At 36.8% G+C, this 22795-nt stretch overlaps 1 protein-coding gene across 3 annotated transcripts in view; it reads right to left on the bottom strand.

Moving 5' to 3' along the window:
• The window catches only part of pdzd2 (PDZ domain containing 2), a 79230-nt gene that overhangs the window by 21590 nt on the left and 34845 nt on the right, over positions 1–22795 (bottom strand). For all 3 annotated transcript variants that reach the window (XM_079873182.1, XM_079873183.1, XM_079873184.1), the window contains 4 exons: positions 14746–15238; positions 8933–9078; positions 4060–4192; positions 3595–3765 (listed from right to left, as the gene is read on the bottom strand). In XM_079873182.1, the coding sequence (XP_079729308.1) occupies positions 3595–3765; positions 4060–4192; positions 8933–9078; positions 14746–15238 (943 nt within the window). The remainder of the gene's footprint in view (positions 1–3594; positions 3766–4059; positions 4193–8932; positions 9079–14745; positions 15239–22795) is intronic.

Below are 22795 nucleotides of genomic sequence, written 5' to 3'. Positions count from 1 at the left end.
CTGCAGATATTTAGCCCAGCAAAAATTCTGCATAATATAAGGTTGATTATATTGATTATGGCTGTTGTGAAAAACTAAACTAAAGTGTTTTCCAACCCTTCCAAACATCTTAGCTTAAAGAATGAGTTTCGGTTTATCACACAGCTCCTGTGTCCTGAAACAAGTTTGAACAGCAACATATAGGGGAAGATTCACTGCTCTCTTTTCAGGCATACAGACAGAAAGCCCTTCCCTCCGTTGTCAGAAATGAGATCTGTCTCCTGCATGAACAACCTAGACTGCGCTGTTGCAGGTGAGCCTGTGGGCTTCCTCAAACCCCACACCTCCGTGCCTCACAGGACTCAACGTGACAGTCACAGCTGCGTTCTTCTTCCAGATCCTTCCCTTTCCTATTTTTGATGAAAATGTTTTTTCCCTCCCTCCCTTTGTCTCATCAAAACCACAGAGCCTGACACTTCAGAACAGATCTGGAGACACACCTAATACTGTCAGCACAGGACGCCCACATAATAGCAACCGCTCATCGCCCTCTTCTGCTATGGCAGCTTGCTGAAAGGGAGTGTGAGAACAGTTTGGACAGGTGTTTGGATTCGGAAAGGAAAACTGAAAGGGGAAAGCAAACATATGGCAAACTGAAAAATTGATTGGCCTAATTACACTCCCCGTTTTATTTTCTGCCTTCTAACTTAATTATAGGGCTCTCACACATTTAGATCAATGAATTTCCATTGCTTTGCCTTCTCCAGGCATACATTATTATTGAATAAGGATTTCTAAAAACCCATTTATCAAGATCACACTCACAAAAAAGCCATTTCTGGATGGTGAATTATTTGAAAGCAGGCCATACTGAGGGGGAAATCATTTGCTGATCACTGAGGCATAGTTGTTCTTGCATAATGCAACCAACAGCTATGAGTGAAAGCCATACACGTGTGAATGCTGCTGAGCTCTAGCACAATCCTGCAAAAGACAAGCAGTGTATTCAATTTATGGATATTCTATTTGATCTGTCAGCATGTTACTGAATGCAAAAGATGCACTTTGTTATTAAATCAAGCTAAAAAAAAAAAGTGTAATTTTCTTCCCAAAAAAGCAACACACAGTCACTACAATAACAAAAACAACAAAAGTTTGTTTTAGTGCGGATGTTGTACTGTAGTTGCTGTAATTTTCACAATCAGAATTTCTCATGACTTTTCCAGGTCTGGAAATGATAATCACAATTTTTCTTCAACATTTTCCAATGTGATAACTAAATAGAAAGCCACAATGTAGCACTTCAAAATCATAGGACATATGAAAACAACATCTGCAAAGTTATAATAAAAACAAACATAGCACATGACAGGAAGTCCTTCTGACAAGTACCAGGTCAATAAATCATGGGAAACTATACTGTTTATTCCTCCTTCAGTCCCAATCACTCTTTAAGAGCTCCCACTCGGTCATTCATTAGAGACTAAAGCCTGGAGGGAGAGAACAGCTCACTGGAGACTAGAGAACACAGGATGAGAGGAAACTACAGGCTCCTTAAACCTCATCATCATGTCCCATAAGCCTTTATTTACAAGTATTCATCTTTTCAGCGGCGAAGGGAATCCTATTGATGTTTAACTAGGCTAAGATGGTCTTTGTCTAGCGACACAAAGATTCTCAGTAGGGCTGGGCGAAGTGGACAAAAAAAAAAAATCTCTGTATTTTCTGGATTCTAATTTTTTTTATTTGGATACAAATATTTCATATCCTGCAAAATGTTGTCCAACAAACAATGTTCATATTGAAGGCGATGAAAACAAATATAGTGAATGTAACCATGTAGGCTATGTTATATATCATGTGCAATAAAAGAAGTTAAAACTGCATTACATTCTAACGTTGCAACAACATTACAATCTACAAACAAAAACAATGATTTTTAAAGTAGAAGTTAAATTCACAAAACTGAAACTGAAAATAAAAAAAGAGGAACACACATTCCCTCATCTGAGCTTATTAATTATACTAGCCTACATTTGATTACCCCATTACAATGGTTGCTTTACAGTTACTGCTATGCTATCATAAAAATACACTTTGTAGGTTTAAAATTCAACTTATGGCAGATTTAATTTTAGCGAAATGTATATTTTAGTCAGAATTATTCCACTCCGTCTGTTTGGCGTGTACGCGCCCAGCGGCGCTCGTTGACTAAAGTCTGTGAAGTTTTGCGTAGACTCGCTGGCATAAGGCTCATCCACTCCTGACAACAAAAGGGAAATATTTGCATGACTTTCTAACATTTACAAATGGAGATTATACCTGTTAAATGTAAGTTATGCACTAAGGAAAGCACTACCTCTCAAACGCATTAAACAGTACAAGTATCTGTCAGAGGATCTGACAGATCAAGCCGCTTTAATCTATACGCATTAACTATACTGTATCTATCTACCTGCCCATCTACAAATCCATCCATCCATCTACCTATCGATCCACCTACCTATCTACCCATCAAGTCATGTACATTTAGTGCTATAAATGGAACTATATACAGTATCTGTTACTGTGTTGTTTGCTATTTTTAAGTTTAAAAATTGTCACTATAAGTAAATTACTAATAGGCACTAGAACATCATAAAATAAAATTGGTCAAAAGTTTTTTGTTCTACAGTAAAACAAATCCAAGCTTTAATGCCCCAGATTCACGGCTATGTTCAGCAGGAGCCGTGGAATGCTAATGCAATTAGACAGCAGGCGGGACGGTTGCTCCTTTTCATTTTTTGATTCCGAAAGCAAGATATGCAGTATAGACGCAGTGGGGGGCGGTGGTGAATGACCCACTTTACTCTGCACTGCAAAACATCTCAACCAGAGCACCATGGGCGCTGCTCTACAAAACAGCCGCTCAAGAGTTTAACCCTAATACGTTGAGTTGTGTGGTCCTGTCAGTGTGCCACTGAAACGGTTAATGGCCGGCATTAGCCTTGTTGTCATCACTGATCACCAAACCAGCGCAACGTCTCATTTTGTATTGATTAAACATTAACGCTGTGTGGCATTAGTGATTTGATGCAGGCCTGCTTGCGCAGAACAAATGAATAATTTGTTATCTGTGACGAATCAAACAAATGCTGATCCAATGGCTGCTTGGGTAAGCAGTGGCACTAATATTTTTCTGGCAAAACAACAGATAAAACCTCAAGAACATAAAATGGGGCCCTGGCACACAGATCAAAAGAAGCAAACAGATAAAGCAACTGTGCTATCTTTAAAGCTGTATTTTAAAATCACAACGTGCTGCGGGTATTTCGATTTTCCTAAAAAAATATGGAAAGCTTGTTCTTCTCAGACAAAACATGGAAGTGCATTCGCTTTTTATCAAACACCTCAACAAGGCGGCAGTGAAAGTATAACGGAGAACGACTACACATACTCACACTAACAAACAGATTATTATAAAGCACTGAACATTTATCCACAAAGCAAACTTTTAATCATAAACACTCGTCTACCAAAAACAGAAAACAAAAACAGTCTGTTCTAGCTCGTTCTGAGGGCAGCACCAGATGAAAGTGGCAGATAATCAGGCTGATAGGCGGCAAGCATACGTACCAAGTCCTGGGTGGGCAGTGAAAGACTGCTGGCCCTCACGTCCTCCATGTCCGGCTCCATATTCTCCTTCTCCTCCCCGGGGGAGGGAGAGGCGTCCGGACCAGAGCACGTGCTCACTAGGTCGGGCAAGCTGGTGGAAGGATACTTGTGGAAGTCCACTTCGGATTCATCCTGGGAAAGGAAGGAAGAGCAGCTGAAGAGAAGAGAGATGTTGTGTGCCGTCGAGCAGCCTGTGAGTATTTTTAACTTTATCTCAGAAAGCCGAGCGGCAAGCCCATCAGCGCTTCACTCTTCAATTTTTTAGCTGCTACAAGCATCTGCCTGTGACATCTTTATGTGCTTGAACGGCTGACACACTTTATACGAAGAACACATCAAGAACAGCTCATGATTTGTGTGTGAAGACACTTCCCCCGTGCAGTGACACACACTTATTGATATACTGTAGTATAAGGCCAAACTCACCCTGCTGGCCACCACCAGCTGCACGAGTCCAGCAGTGGAGCGCAGGATGGCTACAGCCTCCTGGTGTGAGAGTCCAACAAGGGAGTGACCGTTTATCATAAGTAACTCATCGCCTGCCTTCAGACGGCCATCTCTGAAATCAAAAAAAGCAGCAGAAGCAGAGAAACATGATCAGGACATTCCCTTATATAAAAAAAAGAACAAGCAGCATACACTCCTCATGTCACGTCAGCTATTTAAGTGAAATGTTAATTGGATGTTAATCAGGAATTGATTGGATCACTATAAGCGGTTTCTATATGACAGGTAGCTTGATGACAACCAGAGAAAATGACAACCTGTGATTATTCCTGTTGTTAATGTTGACTAAAACAATAAAATAAATACTGAAATAAAGCAGAAACATTTTTTTTTATAAATATATATATATATATATATATATATATATATATATATATATATATATATATATATATATTATATATATATATATATATATATATATATATATATATAATATATATATATATATATATATAATATATATATATATATATATATATATATATATATATATATATATATATATATATATATAATATATATATATATATATATATAATATATATATATATATATATATATATATATATATATATATATATATATATATTAAATGAAAAGAAAGCAAAAAATAACTGAGAGTTTAAACACTAAAATGACTAAAACTGAAGTGAAAATAAATTAGAGCTAAATATACTATAAGAAAAAAATAAAATAAAAAAATAAAATAAATATTAAACCAGATATAAGTAGTTGTTTGAAATGTTTGGGGAAAAAAACACTTCTCTAATGAATCAATCACAACAAGTCCAGGAATGTGTATTAAGAAAGTAAATACCTAAATGTATTTGAACCAAGAGAATACAGAACATAATTCAAACTAATTTTATACTTTACATACTTGAAGCCCACAAGGAGGAGAGCAGGAATTACCTACTCTTGGAGCTTCAAAACTTTCTAAAATAATTTCTGGATCATCCACATGCAATTTAACTATTTATTTGTCTACAAGGTGCAAATATCTAAATGATGCAATAGCTATTGTGTTCAGGGTGAAATGAAACCAGTTTCATCATGCTTTATCAAGAAAAAGCACAAAGCAGTATTCATTTCGCTGATGAATAAACAACATTTTGAAAATCATATGATAACTAATAAAAAACAGTTTTTGATGACAAAAACTATAATGGCAATCTATTGACCTTCTCAACGAATAAGAACAAGATGAAAATGGTAGGGAGGGACAATTTGCGAAGAGACTCTTTGCGTGGTAGGAAGGTTAGATGCGCACATGCGGTGGGTTAACAGGATACAATTGCTGCATGACTTATTAAATGTTTAAAAATGTCACCATCTGTGAAAAAGAGAAAAACAGACATGCGGAGAAATTTCCCATTTGATGTCAGGAAAACAAGACCATTTGTAAACCATATGGAGTAACGTAACAATCTCTGGGAAAACACAAAGAAATTTACAATACAATACAGGGCTCGACAATAAGGACTGAACGATGGCCCAGGACAATTGAAGGAATCATTTGACAAAACTTTTATCATGCATTTGCATGGGATTTGCCCATTTAAATATTAAAGCAATTTTAAACTATTCAAGCGAAAGAAGACGCGAAAGAGAACTCAATTAGAAATGGTGCCTCTCTGACAGCATAAAAGTGCTGAATTGAGTTTCCTTTCGCTTCTTATTGCGCTTAAAAGGACATATGCACACAACAACAATTTCTAACTGCCTGTTTTGGTGAGTATTCATTTAAACAGAGCTGGTTATATCTTAAGTGAAAGTAAACAGTTGGGAGAAAATCGCATGTGTATCAGTGGAGCTGTGCATTAGTTCTTAAAGTGACAGTACAGTTTCCTTATAAACCTGCTGCCGTCCCTAACGACAAAACACAAAGAGAAAATCACTCACTGCTCTTGACTGAGTAACTTTAATAAGGATTTATACAAGGAAGAATATGCACTATTTTACATTTGATTACTTTATTCAATTTCTGTAATATTTCTTACCTGAATACTACTGTTAGACCTACTTGACACAATTTATTTATTTTATATCTTCGTTCAAATGTATTGATTTGTTTCTTATCTAATGTAGATATGATATCTTATGATATTTAGTCGACTAAAACTAGACTAACAATTCAGATTACTAAAATATGACAAAAACTAAATGGCATTTTAGTCAAAAGACTATGGCTAAAACTAAATCAAAATTATCTGTCAAAATTAACAGTGCCATAAAGACAGCTCTGTCTCTGCCTGCTACATTCTTCCATTTCCAAATGTCTTCAGACAATTTCGATTCTTCCAGCCTGACCACTCAACTGAGGCTTATTACGATGAACAGTGTGCAGTGAAGAGAGAAAGATTCAAAATCTGAAAGCCTCTCACTGGTCAAAATCCTCAGGGCTTCAGTCACAGATGAAGGAATCTGAGGTTATCTCAGAGTTAGTTGTTATATAAGAGCAGGAAACTTCATAACAACCCACATCATGCTGCACTGATGGCCCTGAATCGGACCACCTCTTGTGTCACACTAAAAAGAAAAATTTGGAAAGCAGCCAGTTTGACCAATATGCATGATTCATGTCTATAGGTTTCTCAGAAATGGCCCCCATTAAAACTATGTGGGAGGAAATGTAGAACTGTTAAATTATAACAATAAACTCTAGTGCTGGTCATACCAAAAATAGCCTGCTCTGACTGTAGGCACAGTGGGGGAGCTGCGTATGTAATTTCCAACAGATCTGCAACAACTCATGAATTTGTATATCCTGTAATCAATTAATTTTTTTGGGTCCCAAGGCAAAGCCACAGGGGCTCATTTTCCCTAAACACATTTATTTAATTTAGCACATCATCTAGGGGGAGTAATTCATTTTTTTTAGATAGCAAGGGTTTATTTTAGCTTTTGGCTCATTACCATCAGGTTGTTGTGTTTCCCTTTAAACTTCGCCAAAGTGTGCATTAATGAATCACAAAGGGAAGCAAGTCAGCAAATTCTTAAAGTTACAGCTTAAAACACAGTTTAAGGGCCAATTCACATGTAGACGGAGAGGGAGACCTCACAATTGTTATTGTGTGTTTGTATAAATTGAAGGGATATACAGTATCATGTTAGAATCCTATGCTGGCTCTGTCTAGCTTTGCTAAATGACAGCTATTTGCTTACATACCCCGGTACTGCAAAGCACTAGAGGTGGAAATCTCAGCGATATTTCACCGATACCTGGGTCATGATATGATATCCTAAATTTAGTTTAGTGTAGATTTATTCAAAATTCTAAATTTCCCTCTCAAAATATAATAAAATAAAAATCTAAACCACAGATTTGCCAATATCGTTAAAATATCATTATTACTGATGTGATACCAATATTTATTTTTAGCTTAACAGTGTCTGTAAATATTGAATATTTTATTGTGCATGCTCATTTCACTTGCTTTTAGATTACCCATGTCATCATCTAACCCTTATAACATTAATTAAAACACCAATAATTTAATAACACCGTTAAAAATTGATATCAGCAAATGATCCATTATCGGCCATAACATGAAAATAATTATCAGCTTATTGTATTGGCCAGAATTTTAATATTGCCACATCCGTAATTACTGTATATAACATTATATTTGAATTTATTCTGTATTTTGGATTAGGGTAGGTTGGGACTTTGCTTGAGTAAAACAATCAAGTGTACATTGACTTAATACATTGTAAATTTACTTACAGTAGCTATGTTTCCATCCAAAGTTGATCTTATGTGCAAAACTGGAATATCACATAAAACATTTGCGAATAAAGCAAATGTTTATATCGAGTGAGCTGAAGAGCTGAATTCGTCACTTCCTAATAAACTGGCACATAATATCACTTAGTAGAATAAACCAATGTATATAATAATTTAGTATAATAAATTGATAAAACTTGCGTCTCGGAGCGCGCAGACAAAACGCAATAAAGTTATCTTGCTTTCGGAAGCAGACGCTGCTGTTTGGGAATGCAGTCATGTAAGACAGTTCTGTCAGGTAATTATACCAAACCACTTTGACGACAGCCTTTTGCTCAGGCGTTTCAGAACAACCAAAACAGCATTTCAGATGTTGTGCAACGAGATCGGTCCGCTGGTTAGTCCAGTTATGCCGTTCCATCGCAAAGTCACAAGGCTTTTTTTATGAGCATCGAGGAATTTATTTGATAAATGTGTTTTCATCACAGTTTATGTCTGTTTTCTTATCGTATAATTTTTTTTTTTAGAATTTTTGCACATTTTATCGTTTCCATCCAGAGTTTTTTTAATGAAATATCCAAAAATGTGCATAAAAATAGGTGGGTGTAAACAGAGCTATTGACTCATTATTTCCAAAAACATTCATGTAAATAATATTACTAAAAGTGATGATTCTTTGGCATGTGAATATCACAGTATCGTGATGTAAAATGCTCTGAAATAATATTTTTCACTAACCCTACACATTGTTAAATTAGACAGTAGACATAATGTCAACAGGACAGCGAACGCTAGCAGTACAGAGCATTATGACTACAACTACTGAAGCTTCTGATACCTTGTGAACTGGTCATTATCCTACATATGGCAGCGTGACTGGATATTTTCTGTGCATCCATATAAGGATGTCACAATGCCTTTGAAGATGAATGAATATCGCAGAGGGCACTCAAGACTTTCTGACGCTTGCATATGTATGAGATGTTGATTTAGAAGTATCACCACGGCACCTACTGTTGCCAAGGCAGCAGCTGAAAACCTTTGCTAATGAAAGCCGTTTACCTCTGTGCAGCTCCTCCCTCCTCCACGTGGGCCACGATGATCCCGTGAGGAGAGCGTTTGGACCCTCGCCCGCCCGTGATCTGGATTCCCAGTCCGTCTTGACCCTTCACCATGTGCATCTTCCAGATCTGGCTGCCCTCACAGGGCTGTAAATGAGAAGAGGGGAACAATCAGGAGTGTGCTTTTTTAAATAACACTAGATATACCAAAACTCCTGTAGCAGCTGTTTTGTGGCTTTAACTTCGATTACAGCTCTCAAACTGTTTCCCATTTTATACTGCATTTCATGCAAGACAAACAACAACAACTCATTTTTGAACAGATCATTCAGCAAATTAAGACACATTATTGTTTATATAATTCCAGTAAATGTACAGCCTATTTCCCTAAGATAAGAAAAAAGGCTTTGTAAAGTTAAGCGTAAGAACATTTTCCATGATTTACTTTTTCTTTATTAATCCAGGCTTACTTCTTCCTTTGGAAAGGCCATTTATCAGAAGAAGGGAAACTTGAAGGGCACGTTTCTGACAGTTTCAAGAGCCATTTCTCTCACTGTCTGAGCTGCACTTCATCACTCACTATTACTGTTCATTAATGATGAATTAAACAATGAATTCAGGTTCATTAAATAAGAGAACCGAATTTTAAGTGACAATATTTTGGATTAGGTGGGTTAAAGCTAACATATATTTATAATAGATTATGCACTTTGTTCTCACATCCCGTCTCTTCTTGCATTCATTTTTTGTGATTTTTGCCTATTATGATGGCTAAACAACTAAAAAAACAGGTTATTATTCTCTGCTTTTGAATGAAAATCAAAATAAGTGACAGTTTTATTATGAGGTTAAATGGACCTGATCCTGTTTCTCAACTCTCAAGTTGTAGAAAAAACAGACTTCTTCCTAACTGTACTTCATATGTACAATATGGTTTAAAAGTCCATTACATACAATAATGTCATGACATTCAGAGTGTTTTTTCCCCAGTCAGGCTTCAAATGCATGAATTCATTTCAGCCACTGAGCCATTTATATCTATTGTGCCTGACATCAAAGCTTTTCTAACAGTAACACTAAGACAAAAGCCCATAAATGTTCAAACACCATTTTCATGAAATCAGCCTAAATTATTATTTTTTTTTTTTTTTTAATATTCAGAAATAAAGTATTACCTTTAGCATACTAATTAGCATACTAATTTGATCTTACATAACCTTTCATATTGTTAATTCTCAGTCAAAAAAGATGGAGTGTGTAGCTTTTTATTTCTTAAACAACCATGTTGGAACTTGGAAGACACATCATGGCCATATTCCAGATGACAACGACAAGATTCATCACGATTCAGGCTCAAATTGTGAAAGAATGGTTGGGAGGGAGCATGGTAATCATTTTCACACATGAATTAGCACCTTTGAGTTCAGACCTTAAATTCATTGAAAGTCTTTGGGATGTGCTGGAGTTATAGAGGACTTGACTCTTGCATTGTTAATACGAGATCTTGACCAAAAATGTATGCACCTCTTGATGGAAATAACATCAAAACATTTATTTCCATCAATTTTTGGTCAATATCTTGTATCCTACATGTTTTTTTTTTTAAAGAAATGAATAGCTACACACTCCATCAATTAGGGTTGGAAGAACTGTTGCCAAACATATTACATACTAGAAACATAACAATTCCAGCAATAATTATCTAATCATAGGCATATGCATTTGCCTATTTAAATGTTTTTTTGTCCGGGCAGTGTATATTAAAATAGAAAACAGTTGTTTTAGTTGTTAAATAATATTTCTCAATATTACTGTTTTACTGTATTTTTGATCAAATAAATGCAGCCTTGCTGAGCATAAGAGACTTCTTTTAAGAACATAAAAAGTACTGACCCAAAACGTTTGAAGAGTAGTGCATGTCTGATTATATAGCCTAGATGGAGGGTGCTGGAGGTTGAGTAACCTGCTTGGAAAAACTCATTATTTTTGCAATTCCTCTTGGTGCCTCTTGTGGCGCAGATGCACACTTCACCTTTAACACTTCTTCCCAAAATGACAGTTGGGTTTGCACACACCTCTGGACTACAAACATGCTGCAACTTGTTCACATTTCCTTTGAAATCTGTCTAGGAGAGGGGCATGTTCTCAAGGAAAGCCTGTCGGCGGGGTGAATCACTGACACGGGATATCTCACAGAGATGGTCTGCTGCCTCTTCTCACGTTCTCACGCTTTTCCTGTTCACTGTCAAAATAAGCTTACACATCCTCCCTCTGACATGTTCACAACACGCTTGCACAGACACATTAATGCTACTAATTACTCGCATGGTAATCTCACTGTATGTCTAGGAAACTTATTTTATCACAATTTGGAAAAGTGTATTTAAGAGGGAACATGCCTACAAACCGTAATTAATGTTACACGTAGATTATGTTTCCTGTCAACTGGGCTGTGAAGTCAGTCATAACCGATTAGTCATCAGTGTGTACACATCTACAAAGATTCTTCAGATAAAAACACTATGACTTGTTCTTTGATAATGTGGTTGGTGAGCTGCAACACAACGGTGACATACACATTCTGGATGAGATATTGCATTGCTCCAAGATAATGTGACTAATTTCAGTGGCTCGAGGAGTTAGTCGTCAACTTTAAAATGATTTTTGATTTGCTTGTAAAACTGCCATTATGTAACATGATTTGAACTATTTAGATAATCCATTGAAAATGGTAAAAATGAGCAGATTTTCTCTTAAAAAGCTATTTCTACCTAAATTAACCTTGAAAAGTAACTTTCGTTTATGTAACCTAATGAAGTCTGGTTGATTTAGTCATATTAAATTAAATGTTTTACTTTGATAGTAAGGATGCACCGGTATTCTGGCAAATACCGATAAATGGCCACTAATAACGTTCTTGTACCATTTTGTCAAAAAAACAAAACACTAAGATCTAAAATTTGCCATACATTTAGTCCTTATAACATACTAAAGTATGTAAAAAAAAAGTAAAGTAAAAAACAGATATTCATTTTGAGATTACATTGTTATTATTTAAAAAAAAAAAAAAAAAGATTTAGAAAGGTACAGGCTAAACAGAAAAATAGCACAAGTTAATATGCACAAATATCCAATAACAACCAAAAACACACTATAATATTCAGCCAAAACCAATATGGCACCAATATATTTAAAACATCCCTGTTAAAAATATAACCCGCCTCACAGGTTACATTATACGAAAGCTAAACTTGACCCTTCAGTTTCCACATTATGCGATAGATGCAAGAGCTCAGATGGGACGCATGCTCATACTTTGGTTTTGCCCTGAGATTTCTGAGTTTTGGAAGAACTTATCTAGGTGGTACTCGAATGTTTTTGGAGAAGATATCAGTCCAGATGTTGAATTAGCTCTGTTTGGATGTTCTGACCCTACATTAGCGTTGACGCATTCTCAACAATTGTCTCTTATGTTCAGTATGGGGATTGCTAAAAGGGTGATCTTGACGTATTGGAAGTTCACTTCACCACCCAGTTTTCGTAAATGGCTGGCTGAAATAGTTGCTTCCCTGAAGCTTGAAAGGATTAGTTTTTCCAAGATTGATGCTTCTGTAAGCTTGCACTCGATCGGCCCAAAGCCAGCATCCGACCAGCGCGGAAGGTCTCTACGTGTTACTGTCTTTTCTCGAGGCAAAGTATTTTTTTATTAAATGCAATACATTTGAATATGTATTTTCTCGTTATTTCATCTGACTCCATAAATGAAAAGTTTTTAATGATATCTGTGCATCATTAAATGTGAGCAAATGTTTGACTATTATTTTTAACTCTTTAATGAAAATAATGTCAAAGTAAGTTAGAATAATCAAATGTAACAATTTATTATGTCAGGTAATGTATCATGCCAATTTCATAATCAATTCAAAGATAATCGATACAAAACATCAAATGCTCTGGAATAAAGAGAAGAGATGCGAACCCAACATTATACATGAAGCTGAGAGTCTTACTCTCAGCCTCACGGGCTAATCTGACATACAGAAAGGCCTCGATCTTTCTCGTTACATTTCCTTATATAGACAGAAACTTCTTTCACATGGAAATATCTGCTAACAATGGGAATTTACATTCAGAGTTTACACCTTTTGGGCGTGGGAGACCATTTGTCTAGAGACCACTTTCCTTTGTGTGCCAGCTATCTCTAAACTCCTAAAAACCGTATTACCTTTTGTTTTAACTATTTGGATATGAGACCTTTGTACCAGTCGCACTGAGACATTTCAAATGATACCATACATTTATAAAACTGGATGATAATTGTTAACATTTAAACCATATAGATTGTGTGTAAATCTCAGGTGATTTTAGCATAAGAGAGAGAGGGTGGGGGAAGAGATGTATTCTGAGGTGAGACTTTTGTCTCAAATGGTGAGTTTAAATGGTAATTTCCAGCAAGGTCCTGTCTTCAACCAGACTATCTGGCATTTTCTAATTTCTCAATTCTTACACTTCTAAAAACATTTTTTATAATATATGGGGGCCCTTTCTTAGGTATCTTTTTAAGAGTTGTAAATTGGATTGAGCACTTATGTAATATGGATAACTTTATTCTTTTATACGTTCATTCCGTTTTCAATGTTTTACTGAAGTTGCCCGGAATTAAGTATGGTTTTTGTTTAATTCTTTATTGTATATGACTTTGTTTAACATATATATATTTATTTTATCTGGTGCGTGTTCGGGGAGGTGGGGGGTGTTTGAGGTGTTTTTTTTGTGTACGTTTATGTATACTATACTTTTTGTATATATATTATGTGATACTTTAATTTGATCTGTTTTGTATATGTATAAAAACTGTTATAAATTGTATATACAGTATATATATACTGTATATATATATATATATATAAGCGTGTATTTGGTAAATCTCAATGGGAAAACTTTTTTTTAAATATCATTTTAAATAGAAGTTAAGGACACAGTTATACAATTAAGCATATTGATTCAGTCTGTTGTCCTTTCATGTGGCTTTCCGAAAATGGCTTGTTGCAGAATCCCATGGAAACCGCACCTTGTCGGTCTTTGAAATCCTGTGTGATTGTTCAAAATCAGACGCATACAGCTTTTTTGGGATGATCCCTCCAAGCAGTTCTTCCAACCACTGGCACATGGATACATCGAGAAGAACCCTTATGGTTATTTTGAGTGAGCCACTCAGTTTAAGGTCACAAGACTTACTAGACTTGCTCCAAGTAACACTAGCAGTCCCAATGGAGAATCAAATCGGAAACATATGCAGTTAGCCGCACTGTGGGGTCCAAACTTCTAATTACATGATGAGCATCAACAAACCACTCTTTCATCCTCAAAGCAAAATCAAAATGGCAAATGTTTGAATCTGTGGACTTAAAGGGCACTTCCAAAGATTTTAAAGTGTCCTCTTTTCTGTTTGTTTGCTTGTTTATTTAGCACTTTTTTTTTTGCACCATATTCTGTGTAACTTTCCTTCAGACACAACAGACTTCAGACAGCTTGACTTTATAATATAGAATGTATTCTAATCCTTACCATTTTAGACAATTTTGTGATATATAATATGGCTTTATAATATCAAATATATATTTATGTATTTTAATCTAATATTTTTATATACATTTATAAATTGTAATATTTTTCATATTTCATAATATAGAATTTTTTTAAAAGCCTTAATGGATTCATGCATTCATTCAATTCAGGACTTAATGTTATTTGAATATCCAATTCTAACAACTTCTATTAAAACAACAGTTTTCTTGCGGTTATATTTCTTACCTGACTGGAAGGTTCACTGCTTATTGACTCAGTTTTGTATCTTTCAGACAGGCGTGAGTGGGATCGGCTGGGTAGGGTGGCCGTGCTCCCCACCTTCAAGCGATTGGAAATCACCTCTGAGGAGCCAATGACCGGACAGTCATCGGTCGGTGTGTCCTGAGGGGTGCTGCTCTCTGGGGATGTGACCTCTGCCTCCATGGAGCTGTAGCCATTCTCATGCTCAAAGTCCCGGCTATCTTTACTGTCTTTGCTGTCGCGAGTGAACGAGGAGCGGGAAATAACGCCAAATTTGCGGGTTCGTTTTCCGTTTCGCCCATTCTGTGTGGGGCTGCCAACAGACTCGTTGGAGACATTGCGCCGGTGCTCTTTAGAGACGTCCACGCAGTTGCCCCCATTGTTGCCATTGCATGGAGGGAGAGGAGCTTTGCGTTTGATTCTTCGCAACATGATCAGGTAGATGCAGCCTCCATTCCAGCACTGGTCCGCTAAGTAACTGTGGGGAAAAAAAAGAAAACAGACTTCTAAAACACATGATCACAATGTAAATCAACCTGTTTGGTAACAAAATAAACACATTTTCTCACATTATTAGGGATTACTGAGCTGTCCATCAAATCAAGCATTTACACATTAAATACACTAGTCACACCCAAATGACCCATTTTCTTTTGTGAAACACCAAAGGGGAATTTGTTTTTTATATTTGTCCACTCTTTTACATGTAATGAAAGCAAATGAAGACTGGGACTGCAAAGATAAAATAATAATAATAATTAAAAAGTTGTCAAAAAAACTTTGCACTTTATTCCAAATCTTCAGAAGCCTTTATTTAGAAATGTTGACATCCACTGTAGCTCTTCTTGGCGCACTGCCTGGTGCAAGACAATAGTAATGGCTGCTGAACATTCAGCTTTTTTCCAGCACGGGAATTCATTACATTTTCAAATATATTCAGATAGAAAACGGTTCTTTTACATTTTTGTTAAAATTCTTTCAAAAACAAAAACATAAAAATCTTACCAACCCGAACATTTTGAACGATAGGGTATTTCACCTTTTGTGTTTTATAAAAGGTCATATAACAAAATCATGTGAGTTTAGAACAACATGAGTAAATGAATCTTATTTGTGTGTGTGTGTATGTGTGTGTGTGTGTGTGTGTGTGTGTGTGTGTGTGTGTGAACTATGCCTTTAAACTGCATAATTCAGAGAGCAAACAAAGGAGCTTCTAAATGTCATAATTAATGGTTATGGATTATCTGGGAATTTTTTAAATAAGGAAGGGCACTGATACAAAAAATAAATGCAGAGCATGTTTTACACCATGTCTAGACAAGTCCAAAGACAGATATATGACAGAAGAAACTGATATTTGGCACCTCAGGGACATGAGATCGCTCTGCATTAGCTGATGCAAATTAGAAGTTTAACTGCTAGCTGCAGAAAACACTTTCACAGGTTTATCATATATGACCTACATTTTAGCTCTTCTCTCACATGATTCTCATAAAGAGTGCTTGGATTGACATATTTAGCTGTATACTGAACATTTTTGACAATCTCAGCTGGTTGTGACCTGAAATGTCATTATTCATTAACAAGTTGAAATGATCATAGTTAATCATTTCTGCTTCTTGTTTTGCAAAGTTTGGTTTTAATGATGTCATATAAAAGGTGACCTCAAAGCACAAAGCATGAAGGATCTTGATTTTGGCTTTTTTTAATCGATTGATCTTATCCTGATATCCTTAAAGGGAAAATTCTCGCAAAAAAGAAAATTCTGCCATCATTTACTCACCCTCATGTTGTTCCAAACCTGTGTGACTTTCGATCTTCTGTGAAGAACAAAAGAAGACATTTTAAGAAATGTCCATAAAATGGAAATCTTCTTTTGTGTTCCACAGAAGAAAGTGATACAGATTTGGAATGACATGGTGGTGAATAAATGACAGAATAAAATTTTTGGGTGAACTATCCCGTTAATGCATTAAAACAGGCCGAATAAAGATGTAGACAAGCTTCAGAACAACCATCTACTCATAAGAAATGTAATATTAGGTCAAAAGAGCACACACACCTTGAGTGTAATTGACTTCAGGGTCCCAGGGTCAAATAAATGAACAATTTCCTTCAATATTACAGAAACACTAAATCCAGTGGCGCTCACAGGTCTAATTAACTGTGGCTGAGTGATATGTTTCCCCAGTTTTCCTTGCTTCCAGCTGTACAAAGGCATGGGGGAGTGGACTTTCTATGACAAAGTGCCTCTGACTAGCCATACTGACAGTGCTGATGTAACACTCTAACAAAGCATTTGCTTACATCCCCTAAACAGCAAGCCAGACAATGGAGGATATACTAATGAAAGAAACGAAAGAGAGAGGTGTTTTAGAGAGAAAGAGAGTGATTAAATGTGTCATGAGTGGAATATCATAAATATATGCTCGGTTTTTTTTTTATTTTACCAACTGTCATCAACAGCAGTAGACCTATATTCAGTCTCAACACCCTTACAAGTTATAGAGAACATCACAAAAATTAGTCTAATGACAGTCTTTATTCACGTGTGGTTGTTCGATGGTTGGCATCTTTATCCAGTGCCATGCCATCAGTAAAATACCATGCTACAGTATATGCTACAGTTAATCACCCCGTTAAAGAATGTATGTTTCATGACATACCTCACTTAAAGTGGTAGTCATGTATATGACAACGTCTGAGTTTCAGCTCAAATCATCTGTCAAAATGATGCATTCTGCACTCTGGCCAGCTGCTAATGACAGAGCGAGGTCAACAGAGTCTGTTGTTTAGATGATCACAGAGCCTGCATGTGCACGCATACCATATACATTCACCATCAAGATTAGCAAGAGCTGTTTTCAAATAAACAAAATGCATGAAAGCTTTAGCTCTGATCCTCTCTGGAGATCAGGATCAATGAGGTATGCTAATTCACTCACGTTAGATCTCCTGGAACCAAAACATGCTGAAAGTACAGAAAGGACTGAAAACTGGCAAGTTAAAAATACAACAAAGTGAGGAATGTTCAGGAAATGGCAAGTCGATGAAGATAAATTCCCCAAAGAAGATCGAGGCAGAGTATTTATGCAGTATCTGACAGCGTGCTTGCTTGTAAGATTCAGACGTATTTAGGTAAGAAAGCATATCTGTGGAATTTGTTGGTTTGACAGCAGCTGTGGTCTCATTTTTGATCAATGGACTTTCGGCCTCTAGTGTTCCTTTTTTGTGGCGTTTCTTTCCCTCAGTCATCTAGCTGATAATGAAAAGTGTCTGACCTATTTCTGTCATGATCCGCTTTCCTTGAGCTTTCCTTTTCGATAAGAACAAAGTTTGCAATGGTGTGGAACTCGAGACAAAAATCGTCCCACATGAAAATCAACGGAAAAAAGGAGAAAATATTTCGACATTACTCAACTGAATCTATCTTGGCACAAATCTGCTTTCCTAGATTCTGGTGATAGTCCCAATCTCAATGGCAGACTGGAAAAATTACACTGCATTCCAAATGATGCAGACAGATGACACTTCGTCTGGCTCGGCTGCGTAAAAAACCTATTGTGTGCTGCAACGCCATTATCTTAGCCCATAAAACCTTTAAAATACTTCGGATGATTTCTTTCCAGATAACATTTGGACAACTGCCGTGCATGTCCCAACAATTACATTTTGCCAACAGAGGGGGAAAAGATTAAAATATTTGAGGATATTTTGTTTGTCTTTAGAATATTTAAAGTCATGATAAAAATGGGAGTAGTAACACTAACATTAACAAAAGTTAACAATGAGATCAATAACATGCATTTAGAAAATAGACAGGGTGAATTTTCATTTAATGCAGACTTACAATTCACCTAAAAATTAAAATCCCATCATCATTTAGTCACCCTCACGTAATTCCAAAGGACCAGACTGAAAAATAGGTGTGAAGAAAATAAACCTGATATGTCATGATATTTGATATGCGAGCTACAGCTGAGACATTTTCAGTAAATAACAACCTAAATTTAGTCTTTATTGTATGGCTTCAGAAGACACACAGACCATGTTTATAAATCTCTAATGGTACTTTTTTCATAATTTCTGAACTTGACTTTCATTAGATAGAAAAACTACCAAGATATTATTCAAAATGTCACACTTAGTGTTTCACGGAAGAATGTGAAAGGGGTTTGGAGCAACATGAGGGTAAATGATGACACAATTTTCATTTTTGGGTGAACTTCCCCTATAATGAAAGGGAAAATGAGTGTCTTAAGTCTGCAGTGAGTGAGTCTGAACCTACATCATGACATCACATACATAAATCACGTTTTAGAACCACAGTCCATGTCATTACTTAATCTTGCTAGACTGTTCAACTCATGCTTTGCCAACCCACACATGCGGGATCATGAGCAGAGGGCAACATAAACATTACATTACCACACAATAAAGTGATATAACAAGACACTGTAATGACGCTCATCAACCTCATATCAATCAAAAGCCATAAACTCCTTTCATTCAGGCCACTGATCAAACATTTAGCCAACTACCATCTGCATCTCTGAGCCAGAGTGATGGATGTAAACCACAGAGCAAACTGCAGGGAACGAAAAAGTTATCAGTGGAGGTAACGAAGGATAGAAGGAACATGGAGATGCTGATGAATGGTTGAAAAAAAACGTGTTCAGCTCTGTAGCCGTGGTTTGCTATCTCAGCAGGTGTGTGCCATGCACTAATGGAACGCTGTCAGACGATCGCCCACATCAGTGTCCCACCGACGCAGACACGTTCATCATTACACCCGAGAGAAACAACTTAAGTGATAAATGAGATAAAAACCTGCCATTCTAATGACCTGTCATGCTATTATGACCTTTTTTATCAAATCAGCATTTGATAAAAGACCAAATAAGAAGGGAAAAAAAAGCCATGATCTCAACTCTGGCACAACAACACGGAATTTAAGCTGCTGTAAAAGCTAATGGGTCTCAGAGAAACCCAGCAACAGGCCTCCATTGCCTCTTTCAGACTAAACCACAGCTGCAGTAGGGAAATCCATCTATTCCAGCCAAACACAATTTAAGCAGAATGGTGACCAACACGGATTGGCTGAAACGGTCTCGAAACGGTGTTCTCTAAACAATGTGGAGTGATTTGTTGTCGTGGAGTGGAGGACGCCCAAGACCTTTCCCATACAGTGCTGGATAAATAATTCAGAACAATATCTCTCTCCAAAGCACTACATTTGCTTTTCTGCAATCTTGGATTTAGCAGACTCCTCAAAGTGGCGCGTATGCGCAGACGTCAGGTTTGGTAGATGCTCATTTATGCACTGCTGAAACCTCCAGAAAAGTCTTTTCCCATGGCTGTGAGCCAAGCGACTACAGACGTGAATAAAAGTTTGCACCTGGATAGCATATGTTGCAACGGATCCTGCATACTCACAAGAATAAACTGATACTGTGACAGGCCAAGTAAGGAAATCCCATTTCTTGGGTTGGATTTAGATACTTTTCCACCTTATTTGCCATAACCATAATGACAGAAATACCATTGAGAGTTTTACTAGACTTAGGATAGTTTGTCACATTATGCCATTGGATTACAGGGGGACAAGAGGAATGCAAAGAACCCTAATCAGATTCAGAAGCACAAAGAGCTGTATTGCCAGGTGTGCTTGCACAAAGGAACTTTTTTTGGTAATGAAGCTTTCAGTGCACACATATTAACAAATAAATAACAACAACAACAACAACAACAAGACACAGGATAATACATTTTTGAATAAATTATAGCTGCAAGCAGCGATGACAGGACCAAGCCCTGGCACCACCGCCACCTTTATGGCTTTATGGCAACTGTGCTTGGTGGGCAATATGCATTAAAAGCTTTTAAATGTAAAAGGACTATGTCAAAGTTGTTTGAATACACCACATTTACTGCAGACACAGTAAACTGATAAGGATAAAGATAAGGCCTAAGAGCTTTCTTGTCCTGTAATGCAGACAAAAGCACAGAGCAATGAATGAGTTAAACCATAAACCATCAGGTCTGTTAAATAGACTCACACACACACACACACACACACACACACACACACACACACACACACACACACACACACACACACACACACACACACACACACACACACACACACACACAACCACACAGTGTGAGTAACCCTGTCCAACAGCGACACACAGGTATTGGTTTACACAGGTAAAGTTACAAAGGGAGTCTGTGCACTGTCTCTCTTGCTTCCCCTGAGCCCAATGAGTTTTAACAGACCCCTTAAACTTTAAAGCATGCAGTGGGTTTGGTGGGTTTGGTGGATTTGGTGGGGGGGGGGGGGGGGGGGGCGATTTAAAGGTACATCGATCGTATCTGTGGCGCGTTTACTGAGCTTGATGACTGATGATCCAAAAATAAGTTGACTTAAAAAGAACAGCTGAACATCAGTTCACAAATAAAATATATTGTTTAAATTGTTACTGCCTTTAGTTATTATTATTATTTATTATAAATGTAAAACTGCTTTAAAACACTAAACTTATTTATATTATTATTATATTTATATAGATTATATTTTATACTTGGGTTTAATAAATAGAACATTAATTCCATTGTTAATGTAAAAATACTAAATTGAATTGTTCTTGCTTTCTTATGTAATTTAATGTTTATTTAACCAGGAAAATGTGACAACCTTAAGTGTAACAGGGACATGAATTTACCATACACGCATGCATACACACACACACACACACACACACACACACAAATAAGAGATCACATATGGCAATAAAAAAAATAGATATTAGGTGGCCTCATAAAAAGTGAAGAATAATGTAGGAATAAATGTATATGAACTGATTTCTGGTTTATTGACTTTTCATATCAATGATTATTATGCAATGTATTATTATTATATAAGCGCTTCTATCCAGATGATGAAATAAGGTTCAACACTCTGTTTCAGATTATTTTTATGTATTTGTAGGGTCTGATAAAGGTCAGGGTCCAGACAAAACTTTGATATATGTATCTGAAATCTATATTTAATCCTAAAAACTTTTCAAGTAGGCCTAAACACATTAGAAACAATCTATGATCAGAAAGGTCGGATTCAGCACATACTCAAGAACAAAACATTTCTCCAAATACTATTTTAAAAATATCTGGCCAACCGTATCAGTGGCTCTTGAAAGGTTTTGCTTCAGGACCCAGATTTTACACTGGAGTCTGGATGTAAAAAACAGAAACTGTCAGAGCATCACATGATTAACTTGAAGAGAACAACATGTGAATGAACAATCACATTAATAACACGCACTAGAAAAATAGGATTAAGATTAGGCTCATGCCCTAGCCTGGCTAACGTCAGACCTCGTCTCATTGAGACGTGGTCTGGGAACCACATTTTCATGCGAAACAAACTGCTTCGGTGTGTCGCATAGACGTCGTCATCGTCTTGCTGCTCCCACCCCGTTCTGTGATTGGTTCCCTTTTTGAGGGGAAAATCTGGTCCATGGTGTCCAGGGTGCCTAGCAGCGTGAATAAAATCGCGCTGCGTGCAAGGCAGCATGGGGAAACCCAGGCTACTCATGCCCTGCATTTGCTGCAAGAAAAAAATAGATGCCACAAAAAGTATAAAAACTAAATAATAATAAAAAAATATTAGATTAGCACACAACAAATCTTATTCTACAAGCATAGATGTGTGTAAAGACTATCACTCAATTCATGAAATCACATTAGGTCATTTATAATAATAATAATTCGTTACATTTATATAGCGCTTTTTCTGAGACCTCAAAGCGCTTTACATAGATGGGGGAATCTCCTCAACCACCACCAATGTGCAGCATCCACTTGGATGATGCGACGGCAGCCATATTGCGCCAGAACGCCCACCACACACCAGCATACTGGTGGAGAGGAGACAGTGATGAAGCCAATCAGTATATGGGGATGATTAGGAGGCCATGATGGACAGGGGCCAAGGGGCAAATTTGGCCAGGATGCCGGGGTTACACCCCTA

The sequence above is a fragment of the Squalius cephalus genome, assembly GCF_949319135.1.
Source record: "Squalius cephalus genome assembly, chromosome: 5".
In the NCBI taxonomy this organism is placed as follows: domain Eukaryota; kingdom Metazoa; phylum Chordata; class Actinopteri; order Cypriniformes; family Leuciscidae; genus Squalius; species Squalius cephalus.
The sequence above is the reverse complement of the archived record's forward strand: the minus strand, read 5'-3'. Positions and strand labels throughout refer to the sequence as shown.